The sequence below is a fragment of the Rhinopithecus roxellana genome, chromosome 10 (genome assembly GCF_007565055.1).
Source record: "Rhinopithecus roxellana isolate Shanxi Qingling chromosome 10, ASM756505v1, whole genome shotgun sequence".
NCBI lineage: Eukaryota > Metazoa > Chordata > Mammalia > Primates > Cercopithecidae > Rhinopithecus > Rhinopithecus roxellana.
The window spans coordinates 118,619,508-118,635,427 of record NC_044558.1 but is presented as its reverse complement, the minus strand read 5'-3'; the positions used below and the strand labels follow the sequence as shown (position 1 = coordinate 118,635,427).

Sequence of the window (15,920 nt, the reverse complement as noted above, 5' to 3'; positions counted from 1 at the left end):
TTCAAGTCTACGTGTCAGCCCTTGCATTTTGAAGATCTAGGTACAATTGGCTCAACTCCCAACCAATCCAATGGCCTGTGGAGGTCCAAACTCCTCCCCTAGATATTTACCAACTCAGGGGACTGAGATTCTAATGGCTTCCTCTGGCCCCTGGACTCTTGTTTCCATGTACACTGTTTCTTTCCTGAACAGCATGGAACAAATGTATCCTTTTGGTTTCCTATGTGAGTTTCTGCTGTAAACCCCCTCATGACATGTTTTGTGAGTGTGCATATTTATTTTACTGAAGATTTAGGGTTGTGAAGAGGGGTCAAATACACAGCCCACAAGTCCCTACTATTTTGATGGGTCCATTCTCTTCTTTGGAAAGAGAGAGCTCTTTCTCTCTTCCCCCTTAAACAAACCCTCCCTTTATCTCCTAGCCTCCTGCCTAGCAATTTGCATTTGTCTTTCATAGCTTGACCTCGTCCTTGGTGGGGTGAGGTGGGGTCTTACTCTCCTCCCACACTATCAGCTTTTTTTTTTTTTTTTTTTTTTTTTTTTTTTTTAGGGAGATGGGGAACAGGGTCTTGCTCTGTCACCCAGGCTGAAGTGCAGTGGGATGATCATAGCTCACTGCAGCCTCGACCTCCTGGGCTCAAGCAATCCTCCCACCTCAGCCTCTCACATAGCTGGCACCACAGGTACAGGCCACCACACGTGGCTAATTTTTAAATTTTTTGTAGAGACTGGATCTCACTATGTTGCCCAGGCTGGTCTCAAATTCCTGAGTTCCAGCAATCTACACACCTCCCAAAGTGCTGGGATTACAGGTGTGAGCCATAGTACCTGGCTCAGCTGGATGTTTTGGAAAACATCCTGGGCTCTTCATCATGGGGATGCTGCCAAATTCAGTCTTCTTGGCCGGGTGTGGTAGGTCACGCCTGTAATCCCAGCACTTTGGGAGGCCGAGGCGGGAGGATCACTTGAGGTCAGGAGTTCAAGACCAGCCTGGCCAACATGGTGAAACCCCGTTTCTACCAAAAATACACACACAAAAAAAAAAAAAGAAAAAGAAAAAAAAAATAGGAGTGGTGGTGCACGCCTGTAATCCCAGCTACGCAGGAGGCTGAGGTGGAAGAATCACCTGAACCTAGTAGGCAGAGGTTGCAGTGAGCCAAGATAGCACCACTACACTCCAGGCTGGGCAACAGAGCAAGACTCTGCCTCTAATTCAGTCTTCTCCTTTCCCCTACGTACAGATGGCTGGCCATGAGAGTGAGCTCATGGTGCATGGTGAACGAAGCTCTAGGAGCTGGGCTCTGAGGACCACCTTCTCTCTCTGGGCCTCCGATTTCTCTTTTTAGACAAACTAGGCAATGTGCTGAAAGATATGGTCGTTCTAGGGCAGAGGTAGGATTTGAATTCAGACCTGTCTGAACATGATGTTCAATCTCCTACAATGCTCTGTTGTAAACAACATTATTGTAGAACTTAAGCCTGTGTTGTGTTATGGGCTGCCTGAAATTGACCCATAAATGCAGTGGGGTAAATTTACCCTTAAGGCTAAGCTTTATGAATGTATGTACTTTATCCCGGTGCACATTAATGGGATTAGAATTCTTCAAACTGTTTTATTTTTATTTATTATTTATTTATTGAGACAGGGTCAGTCTGACTCTGTCACCCAGGCTAAGTGCAGTGGTGCAATCATGACTGCAACCTCAGACTCCAGTCTGGCTAGATGGCTCTTGGCTAGATGATCTTCAAGTTCTCCTCCAGCTCCAAATGACTGTGGCTCTCATTGAGGTTGGCAGGGATGGAGACAGAAGTGAGCACGACAGATGAAGAAAGGCCAGGGAGTGGAGGGGGGCAGGGCTGTGCTTTAGCGGCTGATTTCCATGTTGACTCGGGGGCAGCAGCGTTCCAATGATACCTTTGGGTCCTGGACCTCTTGGGTGCCTGGCAATCCTTGTAACTGATTTCTCAGCAGCAGTTAGGCCCGTGCCCTCCCAAAAAACTCGCCCCAGGCCACTGCCCCAAATTGCCCTGCTGTGGGAAACAGTTGTGGCTGCCAGCATGCACTGGTATTCAGGGTCAAAGTGAAAACACCAAACTCCTCCAGGTAACAACTGGCAAGAAGCATCTGTGGTAAATAATTTAGACAAGGATCCAGGCAGGGATGTTGGAAGCATTTGTGCTTCAGGAAACTTCAGAAGAGAGAAAAAGAATGGCTTGACATTATAAAAGTGAAGCTGTAAGTTTTCCTTTCATCTCTCTATTGACTTCATTTTTCAGGTCCGTTAGGGAAGGCAAATAACACTTCATTGAGAGAGATTGGACATAAAAGGCCTTTTTTATTGATGAGTCTAGATCAATGGAGGCTACTTTTGCTTTATAATAAATATCCAATGTGCTTAGGGGATTCAAGGGCCCCAAATGAAAATATGTCCCATCGCTTGAGCATGGGAAGTTGAGGCTGCAGTGAGCCATGATGGTGCCACTGCATTCCAGCCTGGGTGACAGGGTGAGACCCTGTTCCAAAAAATAAATAAAATAAAATAAAATGAAAAGTCCTAATAAATCTGTCTTAGTGGGATGCAGCATTAGGATGGGGCAACCAGAATTCTTGGAACCTTGGGAAATTTACTTACCCTTTCTAAAATTTATCAGTAAAATGTAGATAACAAGAGTAACTACCTCATTGGGACGGCGAGAGGTTTTAATGAGATAATCCACACAAAGTGCTTAGAACAGAGCATGGCACATCTCAAACACTCAGTCCATAGCAGCTAGAGTTCTTAGCCATTGTTAGTTGCACCACACAAAGAGACTTGGTATGAAGTTCCCAGTTTCTTCCTCTGCATTGTTTTGTTTCTAAAATAGTAAGCAGGAGGATTGCTTGAGCTTAGGAGTTTGAGGTAAGCTGGGCAACATAGCGAGGCCCAATCTCTACAAAAAATTAGAAAATTTGTCAGGCGTGATGGCATGTGTGTGTAGTCTCAGCTACATGGGAGGCTGAGATGTGAGGGTCACCTGAGCCCAGGAGACTGAGGCTGCAGTGAGCTTTGTTTGTACCACTGCACTCTAGCCTGGGTGACAGAGTCAGACCTTGTCTCATTAAATAAATAAATAAGTAAATAAATTAAAAAACAAATAGTAGGAAGAATTCTAATCCCATTAATGTGCACCAGGATAAAATACATACATTCATAAAGCTTAGCCTCATGTGGTATGGAGGGTTTAGAGGTCATTTATCACTGCATTCATAGGTCAGTTTCAGGCAGCCCATCACATGGCATAAGTTTACGTTCTCCAAGAACATTGTTTTCCAACAGAACATTGTGGGAGATTCAACACTGGGTTCAGACAGGTCTGAATTCAAATCCTCCCTCTGCCCTAGAACAACCATACCTTTCAGCATGTTGCCTAATTTGTCTAAACTCCTGAAAAATAGGGACAATATCAAATTCTGCAGTTAGTGTGTAGACAAGAAGATAAGGGATGACCAGCATGTAGCACAGTGTCTAGACCATAGCAAGGGCTCAAACACTAGTCACCGTGAGTATCTGTGAGTCTCTCCTTGACCTCTCACCTTTGTTTCATGAGGCTAATAGTTCCATGGTGATGGGAAATAGCCCCAAGGAATTGGAAATAGTTCTGATATGAAGAGCACTGGAATTTTTGCCTGAAAATCTTTCTATGGTTCTTTCTTTGCCACCTATTTGCTATGTGGCCTTGCAAATGTCATCTAACCTCTCTGAGACTCGGGGACACAAAGGAACAATGTAATCAACTTTACAGGCTTCTGTTCAGAATTAAGAGATGTTTGAGAAAGTGTCTGGTAAAGTATTATGCATTATAAAAGCATCACATGGCTGGGTGTGGTGGCTCACGCCTGTAATCCCAGCACTGTGGGAGGCTGAGGCAGTTGGATCACTTGAGGTCGGGAGTTCGAGACCAGCCTGGCCAACATAGTGAAACCCCGTCTCTACCGAAAATACAAAAAATTTGCCAGGCATGGTGGCAGGCACCTGTAGTTCCAGCTACTCGGGAGGCTGAGGCAAGAGAATCACTTGAACCTGGGAGATGGAGGTTGCAGTGAGCTGAGATTGTGCCACTGCACTCCAGTCTAGGTGACAAAGCAAAGTTCTGTCTCAAACAAACAAACAAAAAAAGCATCATGTGTTATAACAGCACTGTATTCTCTACCTACTACCTTTCCCAAAATATCTTTGGATGCCACATACATTTTTATTCATACACAATTATACATACGTATGGGGCACATATGATATTTCGATACATGTGTACAATGTACACATCAGGGTATTTAGGATATCCTTAACCACATTTATTAACATCATTTCTTCATATTGACAACATTTCAAATCTTCTAGCTATTTTGAAACACACAATAAATTATTGTCAACTATAGTCACCCCAGTGGGTTATCAGGCACTAGAACTTATTCCTTCTATAACTGTATGTTTGCACCCATTAACCAATCTCTCTTCATCCCCTTCTCCCCACTTCCCAGACTCTGGTAACCATCATCCTACTCTCTATCTCCATGCGACTAACATTTTTTAGCTCCCACATAGGAATGAGAACATGCGATATCTGTCTTTCTGTGCCTGGCTTATTTCACTTAATGACCTCCAGTTTCATCTGTAAATGACAAGATTTCATTCTTTTATACTGGTTGAATAATATTCCATTGCATATATATATATATTATATTTTCTTTATCTAATCATCTGTTGATGTACACTAGATTGATTCTTTATCTTGGCTATTGTGAATAGCACTGCAATAAGCATGGGGGAGCAGGTATCCCTTTGATACACTGATTTCTTTCTTTTGGCTAAGCACCTAGTGGTGGGATTGCTGGATCGATGGTAGTTTTATTTCTAGTTTTCTGAGAAACCTCCATTTTGTTTGCTATAACAACTGCACTAACTTACATACCCACCAACAGTATACAAAAGTTCCCTTTTCTCTGTATCCTTGCCAGCATCTGTTATTTTATTTTATCTTTTTAAATAGTAGCCATTTTAAATGGGGTAAGATGATATCTCATTGTGGTTTTGATTTGCATTCCTTTGATGATTAGTGATGTTGACATATTTTTCTTTTTTTACCTGTTGGCCATTTGTATGTTTCATTTTGAGAAATGTCAGTTCAGATTCTTTTCTCACTTTGTAATGGGATTTATTTTTTTGATCTTCAAACTCCTTGTATATTCCAGGTATTAGTTCCCTGTCAAATGAATAGTTTGCAAATATTTTCTCCTATTCTGCAGATTGCCTCTTTACTCTGTTGTTTCCTCTGCCGTGCAGGAGCCATTTGGTTTAATACAGTCCCATTTGTCTATTTTTGTTTTTGTTGCCTATGCTTTTGAAGTCTTAGCCCTAAAATATTTGTGTAGACTAACGTCCTCTAGTGCTTCTTTTATGTTTTCTTCCACCAGTTTTATAGTTTCAGGCCTTATATTTCATTTTTATTTGATTTTTAGATATGGTGAGAGATAGGGGTCTACTTTCATTCTTCTGCATGGAGATATTCAGTTTTCCGAGCACTATTTACTCAAGAGACTGTTGTTTCTCCAATGTATGTTTTTGGTGCCTTTGTCAAAAATCATTTGGCTTTGAATACATGTATATAGGATTTTCCAAAGTTATTTGAAAACAATAATTGGACCTTGTTAAATTAATCTCTTTCTCAGCTTGGAAGGGAGAGAAAGGAATCTGGATTCTCCCAGTTTGGGGGCCTAGCTAAGAGTCTAATCCATCAGCTTCTAGGGGAAACAGTCACAAAATGATTATTCATGCATTTGGAAATCTAATGAGCTATCAGTTTTCAGTTTGGGTAGCAAATGAAACACTAAAGGTCTTAAGCTACAAAAATATGGCCAAGTCTCTTCCCTAAGATTACTCCCCTTTTCTCATCCTTGGCACACCCCGGCTCCCTGGCATATCAAGGCCATGGCAGAAGCCCACTGATTCACAGCTGAGTCACTGGGAACCATGGGAGCCTTTCCTCCCAAGCCTCTGAGGTCATGCTCTGGCAGGGGCTTCTTGCAGCTGCAGGGAAGAGCTGATTTTCTGGAAAGGCTTGGACCATTTTCTCTGTATGATCCAAAAGGGCTCTGGCACGGGACTGAAAAGGTCCAGTTCAGACTAAAGAAATATCAAGGCAGGGACCAACAGAATTAGGGAAGTCAGGGGAAATTGGTTTTAGGCTTGGCTACTAGAAAATGCTGAAGGCACCCAGCAGAAATTTCTTCTTTTAATGCTGTGGGACCCAGAGCTGCCATATTGGCACAGCTCCGGAGACAACATAGACATTGTGCTTTATACTCTAATCAAGGGGGCACCACTGATGTAGAATACAGTGTAAATGATGCCACAAGTTTCTATGCTGGAACTAACTCCTGCAAGAGGCAAACTTCTAAGTCACAAAGCTCAGGTTCTTACTATAGTTTGTCCTTAAAATGTACCAATTTCTACCGCAAATAAAATAATGAACAAAGAAAACATTTTTAAGCCCCAGCCAAAATCTCAGGAGGGTTATTAGATAACATAATGTTTCCAGATGTGCACCATTTAATATTCCTAAGTGTGCAGTGGACAATGTATTTATGAGGATAGCAGATTTATAGTTAAAACATAGTATTGTACCCTGGCAAGATGGCCGAATAGGAACAGCTCCAGTCTCCAACTCCCGGCGCGAGCGACAAAGAAGACCGGTGATTTCTGCATTTTCAACTGAGGTACTGGGGTCATCTCACTGGGGAGTGCCGGACAATCGGTGCTGCTCAGCTGCTGCAGCCTGACCAGCGAGAGCTGAAGCAGGGTGAGGCATCGCCTCACCTGGGAAGTGCAAGGGGGAAGGGAATCCCTTTTCCTAGCCAGGGGAACTGAGACACACAACACCTGGAAAATCGGGTAACTCCCACCCCAATACCGCGCTTTAAGCAAACGGGCACACCAGAAGAATATATCCCTCACCTGGCCGGAAGGGTCCCACGCCCACGGAGCCTCCCTCATTGCTAACACAGCAGTCTGCGGCGATCTAACCGCAAGGCAGCAGCGAGGCTGGGGGAAGGGCGCCCGCCATTGCTGAGGCTTAAGTAGGTAAACAAAGGCGCTGGGAAGCTCGAACTGGGTGGAGCTCACAGCAGCTCAAGGAAACCTGCCTGTCTCTATAGACTCCACCTCTGGGGGCAGGGCTCAGCTAAAAAAACAACAGGGGAAGCAGCAGAGGCCTGAGCAGACGCGAACGACTCTGTCTGACAGCTTTGAAGAGAGCAGTGGATCTCCCAACACGGAGGTTGAGATCTGAGAATGGACAGACTGCCTGCTCAAGTGGGTCCCTGACCCCTGAGTAGCCTAATTGGGAGACATCCCCCACTAGGGGCAGTCTGACACCCCACACCTCACAGGGTGGAGTATACCCCTGAGAGGAAGCTTCCAAAGTAAGAATCAGACAGGTACACTCGCTGTTCAGCAATATTCTATCTTCTGCAACCTCTGCTGCTGATACCCAGGCAAACCGGGTCTGGAGTGGACCTCAAGCAATCTCCAACAGACCTATAGCTGAGGGTCCTGACTGTCAGAAGGAAAACTATCAAACAGGAAGGACACCCACACCAAAACCCCATCAGTACGTCACCATCATCAAAGACCAGAGACAGATAAAACCACAAAGATGGGGAAAAAGCAGGGCAGAAAAGCTGGAAATTCAAAAAATAAGAGCGCATCTCCCCCTGCAAAGGAGCGCAGCCCATCGCCAGCAACAGATCGAAGCTGGTCAGAGAATGACTTTGACGAGATGAGAGAAGAAGGCTTCAGTCCATCAAACTTCTCAGAGCTAAAGGAGGAATTACGTAGCCAGCGCAAAGAAACTAAAAATCTTGAAAAAAGAGTGGAAGAATTGACAGCTAGACTAATTAATGCAGAGAAGGTCATAAACGAAATGACAGAGATGAAAACCATGACACGAGAAATACGTGACAAATGCACAAGCTTCAGTAACCGACTCGATCAACTGGAAGAAAGAGTATCAGCGATTGAGGATCAAATGAATGAAATGAAGCGAGAAGAGAAACCAAAAGAAAAAAGAAGAAAAAGAAATGAACAAAGCCTGCAAGAAGTATGGGATTATGTAAAAAGACCAAATCTACGTCTGATTGGGGTGCCTGAAAGTGAGGGGGAAAATGGAACCAAGTTGGAAAACACTCTTCAGGATATCATCCAGGAGAACTTCCCCAACCTAGTAGGGCAGGCCAACATTCAAATTCAGGAAATACAGAGAACGCCACAAAGATACTCCTCCAGAAGAGCAACTCCAAGACACATAATTGCCAGATTCACCAAAGTTGAAATGAAGGAAAAAATCTTAAGGGCAGCCAGAGAGAAAGGTCGGGTTACCCACAAAGGGAAGCCCATCAGACTAACAGCAGATCTCTCAGCAGAAACTCTACAAGCCAGAAGAGAGTGGGGGCCAATATTCAATGTTCTTAAAGAAAAGAATTTTAAACCTAGAATTTCATATCCAGCCAAACTAAGTTTCATCAGTGAAGGAGAAATAAAATCCTTTACAGATAAGCAAATGCTTAGAGATTTTGTCACCACCAGGCCTGCCCTACAAGAGACCCTGAAAGAAGCACTAAATATGGAAAGGAACAACCGGTACCAGCCATTGCAAAAACATGCAAAAATGTAAAGACCATCGAGGCTAGGAAGAAACTGCATCAACTAACGAGCAAAATAACCAGTTAATATCATAATGACAGGATCAAGTTCACACATAACAATATTAACCTTAAATGTAAATGGACTAAATGCTCCAATTAAAAGACACAGACTGGCAAACTGGATAAAGAGTCAAGACCCATCAGTCTGCTGCATTCAGGAGACCCATCTCACATGCAGAGACATACATAGGCTCAAAATAAAGGGATGGAGGAAGATCTACCAAGCAAATGGAGAACAAAAAAAAGCAGGGGTTGCAATCCTAGTCTCTGATAAAACAGACTTTAAACCATCAAAGATCAAAAGAGACAAAGAAGGCCATTACATAATGGTAAAGGGATCAATTCAACAGGAAGAGCTAACTATCCTAAATATATGTGCACCCAATACAGGAGCACGCAGATTCATAAAGCAAGTCCTTAGAGACTTACAAAGAGACTTAGACTCCCATACAATAATAATGGGAGACTTCAACACTCCACTGTCAACATTAGACAGATCAACGAGACAGAAAGTTAACAAGGATATCCAGGAATTGAACTCATCTCTGCACCAAGCAGACCTAATAGACATCTATAGAACTCTCCACCCCAAATCAACAGAATATACATTCTTCTCAGCACCACATCGCACTTATTCCAAAATTGACCACATAATTGGAAGTAAAGCACTCCTCAGCAAATGTAAAAGAACAGAAATTATAACAAACTGTCTCTCAGACCACAGTGCAATCAAACTAGAACTCAGGACTAAGAAACTCAATCAAAACCGCTCAACTACATGGAAACTGAATAACCTGCTCCTGAATGACTACTGAGTACATAATGAAATGAAGGCAGAAATAAAGATGTTCTTTGAAACCAATGAGAACAAAGATACAACATACCAGAATCTCTGGGACACATTTAAAGCAGTGTGTAGAGGGAAATTTATAGCACTAAATGCCCACAAGAGAAAGCAGGAAAGATCTAAAATGGACACTCTAACATCACAATTAAAAGAACTAGAGAGGCAAGAGCAAACACATTCAAAAGCTAGCAGAAGGCAAGAAATAACTAAGATCAGAGCAGAACTGAAGGAGATAGAGACACAAAAAACCCTCCAAAAAATCAATGAATCCAGGAGTTGGTTTTTTGAAAAGATCAACAAAATTGACAGACCACTAGCAAGACTAATAAAGAAGAAAAGAGAGAGGAATCAAATAGATGCAATAAAAAATGATAAAGGGGATATCACCACCGACCCCACAGAAATACAAACTACCATCAGAGAATACTATAAACACCTCTACGCAAATCAACTAGAAAATCTAGAAGAAATGGATAATTTCTTGGACACTTACACTCTCCCAAGACTAAACCAGGAAGAAATTGAATCCCTGAATAGACCGATAGCAGGCTCTGAAATTGAGGCAATAATTAATAGCCTACCAACCAAAAAAAGTCTAGGACCGACGGATTCACAGCCGAATTCTACCAGAGGTACAAGGAGGAGTTGGTACGATTCCTTCCGAAACTATTCCAATCAATAGAAAAAGAGGGAATCCTCCCTAACTCATTTTATGAGGCCAACATCATCCTGATACCAAAGCCTGGCAGAGACACAACAAAAAAAGAGAATTTTAGACCAATATCCCTGATGAACATCGATGTGAAAATCCTCAATAAAATACTGGCAAACTGAATCCAGCAGCACATCAAAAAGCTTATCCACCATGATCAAGTGGGCTTCATCCCTGGGATGCAAGGCTGGTTCAGCATTTGCAAATCAATAAACATAATCCAGCATATAAACAGAACCAAAGTCAAGAACCACATGATTATCTCAATAGATGCAGAAAAGGCTTTTGACAAAATTCAACAGCCCTTCATGCTAAAAATGCTCAATAAATTCGGTATTGATGGAACGTACCTCAAAATAATAAGAGCTATTTATGACAAACCCACAGCCAATATCATACTGAATGGGCAAAAACTGGAAAAATTCCCTTTGAAAACAAGACAGGGATGCCCTCTCTCACCACTCTTATTCAACATAGTGTTGGAAGTTCTGGCTAGGGCAATCAGGCAAGAGAAAGAAATCAAGGGTATTCAGTTAGGAAAAGAAGAAGTCAAATTGTCCCTGTTTGCAGATGACATGATTGTATATTTAGAAAACCCCATCGTCTCAGCCCAAAATCTCCTTAAGCTGATAAGCAACTTCAGCAAAGTCTCAGGATACAAAATTAATGTGCAAAAATCACAAGCATTCTTATACACCAGTAACAGACAAACAGAGAGCCAAATCATGAATGAACTTCCATTCACAATTGCTTCAAAGAGAATAAAATACCTAGGAATCCAACTTACAAGGGATGTAAAGGACCTCTTCAAGGAGAACTACAAACCACTGCTCAGTGAAATCAAAGAGGACACTAACAAATGGAAGAACATACCATGCTCATGGATAGGAAGAATCAATATCGTGAAAATGGCCATATTGCCCAAGGTTATTTATAGATTCAATGCCATCCCCATCAAGCTACCAATGAGTTTCTTCACAGAATTGGAAAAAACTGCTTTAAAGTTCATATGGAACCAAAAAAGAGCCCGCATTGCCAAGACAATCCTAAGTCAAAAGGACAAAGCTGGAGGCGTCACGCTACCTGACATCAAACTATACTACAAGGCTACAGTAACCAAAACAGCATGGTACTGGTACCAAAACAGAGATATAGACCAATGGAACAGAACAGAGTCCTCAGAAATAATACTGCACATCTACAGCCATCTGATCTTTGACAAACCTGAGAGAAACAAGAAATGGGGAAAGGATTCCCTATTTAATAAATGGTGCTGGGAAAATTGGCTAGCCATAAGTAGAAAGCTGAAACTGGATCCTTTCCTTACTCCTTATACGAAGATTAATTCAAGATGGATTAGAGACTTAAATGTTAGACCTAATACCATAAAAACCCTAGAAGAAAATCTAGGTAGTACCATTCAGGACATAGGCATGGGCAAGGACTTCATGTCTAAAACACCAAAAGCAACAGCAGCAAAAGCCAAAATTGACAAATGGGATCTAATTAAACTAAAGAGCTTCTGCACAGCAAAAGAAACTACCATCAGAGTGAACAGGGAACCTACAGAATGGGAGAAAATTTTTGCAATCTACTCATCTGACAAAGGGCTAATATCCAGAATCTACAAAGAACTCAAACAAATATACAAGAAAAAAACAAACAACCCCATCAAAAAGTGGGCAAAGGATATGAACAGACATTTCTCAAAAGAAGACATTCATGCAGCCAACAGACACATGAAAAAATGCTCATCATCACTCGCCATCAGAGAAATGCAAATCAAAACCACAACGAGATACCATCTCACACCAGTTAGAATGGCAATCATTAAAAAATCAGGAAACAACAGTTGTTGGAGAGGATGTGGAGAAATAGGAACACTTTTACACTGTTGGTGGGATTGTAAACTAGTTCAACCATTATGGAAAACAGTATGGCAATTCCTCAAGGATCTAGAACTAGATGTACCATATGACCCAGCCATCCCACTACTGGGTATATACCCAAAGGATTATAAATTATTCTACTACAAAGACACATGCACATGTATGTTTATTGCAGCACTATTCACAATAGCAAAGACTTGGAATCAACCCAAATGTCCATCTGTGACAGACTGGATTAAGAAAATGTGGCACATATACACCATGGAATACTATGCAGCCATAAAAAAGGATGAGTTTGCGTCCTTTGTAGGGACATGGATGCAGCTGGAAACCATCATTCTTAGCAAACTATCACAAGAAGAAAAAACCAAACACCACATGTTCTCACTCATAGGTGGGAACTGAACAATGAGATCACTTGGACTCTGGAAGGGGAACATCACACACCGGGGCCTATCATGGGGAGGGGGGAGGGGGGAGGGATTGCACTGGGGAGTTATACATGATATAAATGATGAATTGATGGGTGCTGACGAGTTGATGGGTGCAGCACACCAACATGGCACAAATATACATATGTAACAAACCTGCACATTATGCACATGTACCCTAGAACTTAAAGTATAAAAAAAACAAAAAAACAAAAAAAAAAAAACATAGTGTTGATCATTTTGTTTTCTTCTTCCCATTTAATTTAAATACAATCATTCCCAGTACACATGACACCCAAAAAGCACCAGAAAAAATATGAAAGAAAAGAAAATGATACTTTACTTTTAAATAAATTCCAAAGTCATCTCTCTGCCTCAGGCTCTCAAGATAAAAGATAGCAGCTGAATAGTTCAGGCAGTAGGTCTGGTGGCTCTGACAGAGACTCCCTCGGAAATACTGCAAGAAAGGAAGAGCAGAAGGAGGATGAACACAAGTGAAGGAGAGCATTGAGCCCTGACAGACTATTTCTCTTCACTTTTATCATTAACTAGAACAGGCAAAAGTGAAGGAGGCGCCGTGATCAAGCAGGCACTACAACTGCGTAGAAATACAGAGGTAATCTCCAAATAAACGTTATTTTAACAAAATAATAATAAACAGCTGACACCTCAATAAATAGTCTTTTTCTCCCTATACTTAAAGAAAATTCTATTTAGGCTGTCTTGATTTAATGCACCTCTTCACTTCTGTTTAAGGTTTCTTCAGGCACCACACCCTGCAGGACACCCAGTAACAAATATTGCCTTTGATTTGGGTGACCCTGTTGGTTAATGTTAAGTTTGTGTTATACTAAGTGATTAAAGTAAGGACACTTAACTTTTCATCTGATATACCTCAAGAATTTCCATGCATTTAATTTTGTTGGCTTCTAAACATGTGGAAATTTTGGACATCTTGGCTGGGCGTGGTGGCTCACGCCTGTAATCCTAGCACTTTGAGAGGCAAGGCAGGCGGATTGTCTAAGCTCAGGAGTTCAAGACTAGCCTGGGCAACACATTGAAACCAAAAAATGTGAAATACAAAAAATTAGCTGGGCGTGGCAGCGTATGCTGGTAGTTCCAGCTATTTGGGAGGCTGAGGCAGGAGAATCGCTTGAACCCAGGAGGTGGAAGTTGCAGTGAGCCGAGATCACGCCATTGCACTCCAGCCTGAGTGACAGAGGGAGACTCCATTTCCAAAAACAAACAAAAAAAAAAAAAAAAAAAAAAAGGAAATTTGGGACATCTCTACTCAGCGTACTGTATTTAGCAGCATGCATTTTATCTTACTCAATCTAATGCTTGTCTTTCCTTTTCTTCATTATTTAATGTCTTAAACTTGCTATAATGACTACACATTTGTAAGCCACCTAAAATTGTTTTTAGAATAAGGCAATTATATATATATATATTCATACATATAATGGGTAAACTGAGCACACTGAACTACATGCCACCATCTCAGTTAAGCGTCTTTCTTGGGAATGACGGTTATTCTTTTTCTCTTCAGCAATTCTTCTGGCTCATTACTGGCAGGCACTCTCTTCAGGATTCCATAGTGTCTACCATGTTGCTAAGCCTATGTGTCCATTGATAGGTTTATTGATAATATAATGACTCATGGGCTGCATTAAGGAATTTCCAATAGTATCCCAATGTGGTGAACTGGAGCAAGAAAACACACCTGCTGGCGAGTAGAGAAAGCAGACCCAGCCTGAAAAACCACAAACAGAAGTGATAGTAACAAAGCCAGAGGTGGTGAAACCTAGAAAAATATTTTGTTATAGGACCTCAGAAGACAAAACACTATAGAGAGCAATGTCAAGTTTTGGCTTCAGCAAGAAGTAATTTGAAAGATGATGTGAGTTTATTTTGGAGGGGAAAGTTGATAGCTGAGCCTTGAAGAGGACTTGGAGGTAAAGGGAGGGTCTTCTCATGAGGCACTGAGATGCTTGAGAAATGTCAGAACCAGGAAGTAACTGGTTAGAGGCCAAGATTAAGACTCACTAATGGGGCTGGGCGTGGTGACTTGCACGTGTAGTCCCAGCACTTTGGGAGACCGAGGCGGGTGGATCACCTGAGGTCAGGAGTTCGAGAGCAGCCTGGCCAACATGATGAAACCCCGTTTCTACTAAGAATACAAAAATTAGCTGGACATGGTGGCGCACTCGGGCCGCTGAGGCAGGAGAATTGCTTGAACCTAGGAGGCAGAGGTTGCAGTGAGCCAATTGTGCCACCGCACTCCAGCCTGGGTGGCAGAGCAAGACTCTGTCCACCCTCCTCTTCAAAAAAAAAAGAAAGAAAGAAAAATAGAGTCATTAATGGTCAGGCTTAGATATCCAGTTCTACCACCCATTGGCTCTGTGATCTCTGCCAAATTATCTAACTTCTCTAAGCCTCAGTTTCTATCTCATTGACTTGATAAATACAAAAATTAACTGGGTGTGGTGGTGTATGCTTTTAATACCAGCTACTTGGGAGGCTGAGGCATGAGAATTGCTTGAACCTGGGGGGCAGAGGTGGCAGTGAGCTGAAGTCGCACTACTGCACTCCAACCTGGGCAACAGAGAAGCTGTCTTAAAAAAGTAAATAAAAAAAAACTAAACAACAAACAAAAACGTCCAAAGATCTTATTTCAACCCATTTTAAATGTTCACTAAAGGATCTTCCCGCTTATTTTTGCCTTGTTAAAAGTCTTCCTTCTGGCCGGGAGCGGTGGCTCATGCCTGTAATCCCAGCACTTTGGGAGGCGGAGACAGGCGGATCACGAGGTCAGGAGATCGAGACCATCCTGGTTAACACGGTGAAACCCCGTCTCTACTAACAATACAACAACAACAAAAAAAATTAGGCGGGCACGGTGGCGGGCGCCTGTAGTCCCAGCTACATGGGAGGCTGAGGCAGGAGAATGGCATGAACCCCGGAAGCGGAGCTTGCAGTGAGCTGAGATCCAGCCACTGCACTCCAGCCAGGGCGACAGAGAGAGACTCCGTCTGAAAAAAAAAAAAAAAAAAAACAAAAAACTCTTCCTTCTTCATGCATCTTCTCAAGTGTCATATCCCCAGGAAGCATTTCCTACCTGTGCATCCCAACTTACAAGGTTTCCTTTGTTGGACACTCATGATATTTATGTTCCTTCTTTTCCCCAGCATTTATCTTACTTTGATTATATAATCATTAGTGTCATTATTGGATTAATTTCTCCCCCACAAGACTTAAGACTTTAAATTCCCCCCCTTTTTTTTTGAGGCGGAGTCTCGCT

The 15,920-nt window shown here is 42.1% G+C and overlaps 1 protein-coding gene across 2 annotated transcripts in view; it reads right to left on the bottom strand.

The window, feature by feature from the left end:
- PLEKHG7 (pleckstrin homology and RhoGEF domain containing G7) overlaps positions 1-15,920 on the bottom strand; it is a 56,781-nt gene that overhangs the window by 20,012 nt on the left and 20,849 nt on the right. For both annotated transcript variants that reach the window (XM_030938811.1, XM_010383935.2), the window contains exon 8: positions 12,963-13,076. In XM_030938811.1, the coding sequence (XP_030794671.1) occupies positions 12,963-13,076 (114 nt within the window). The remainder of the gene's footprint in view (positions 1-12,962; positions 13,077-15,920) is intronic.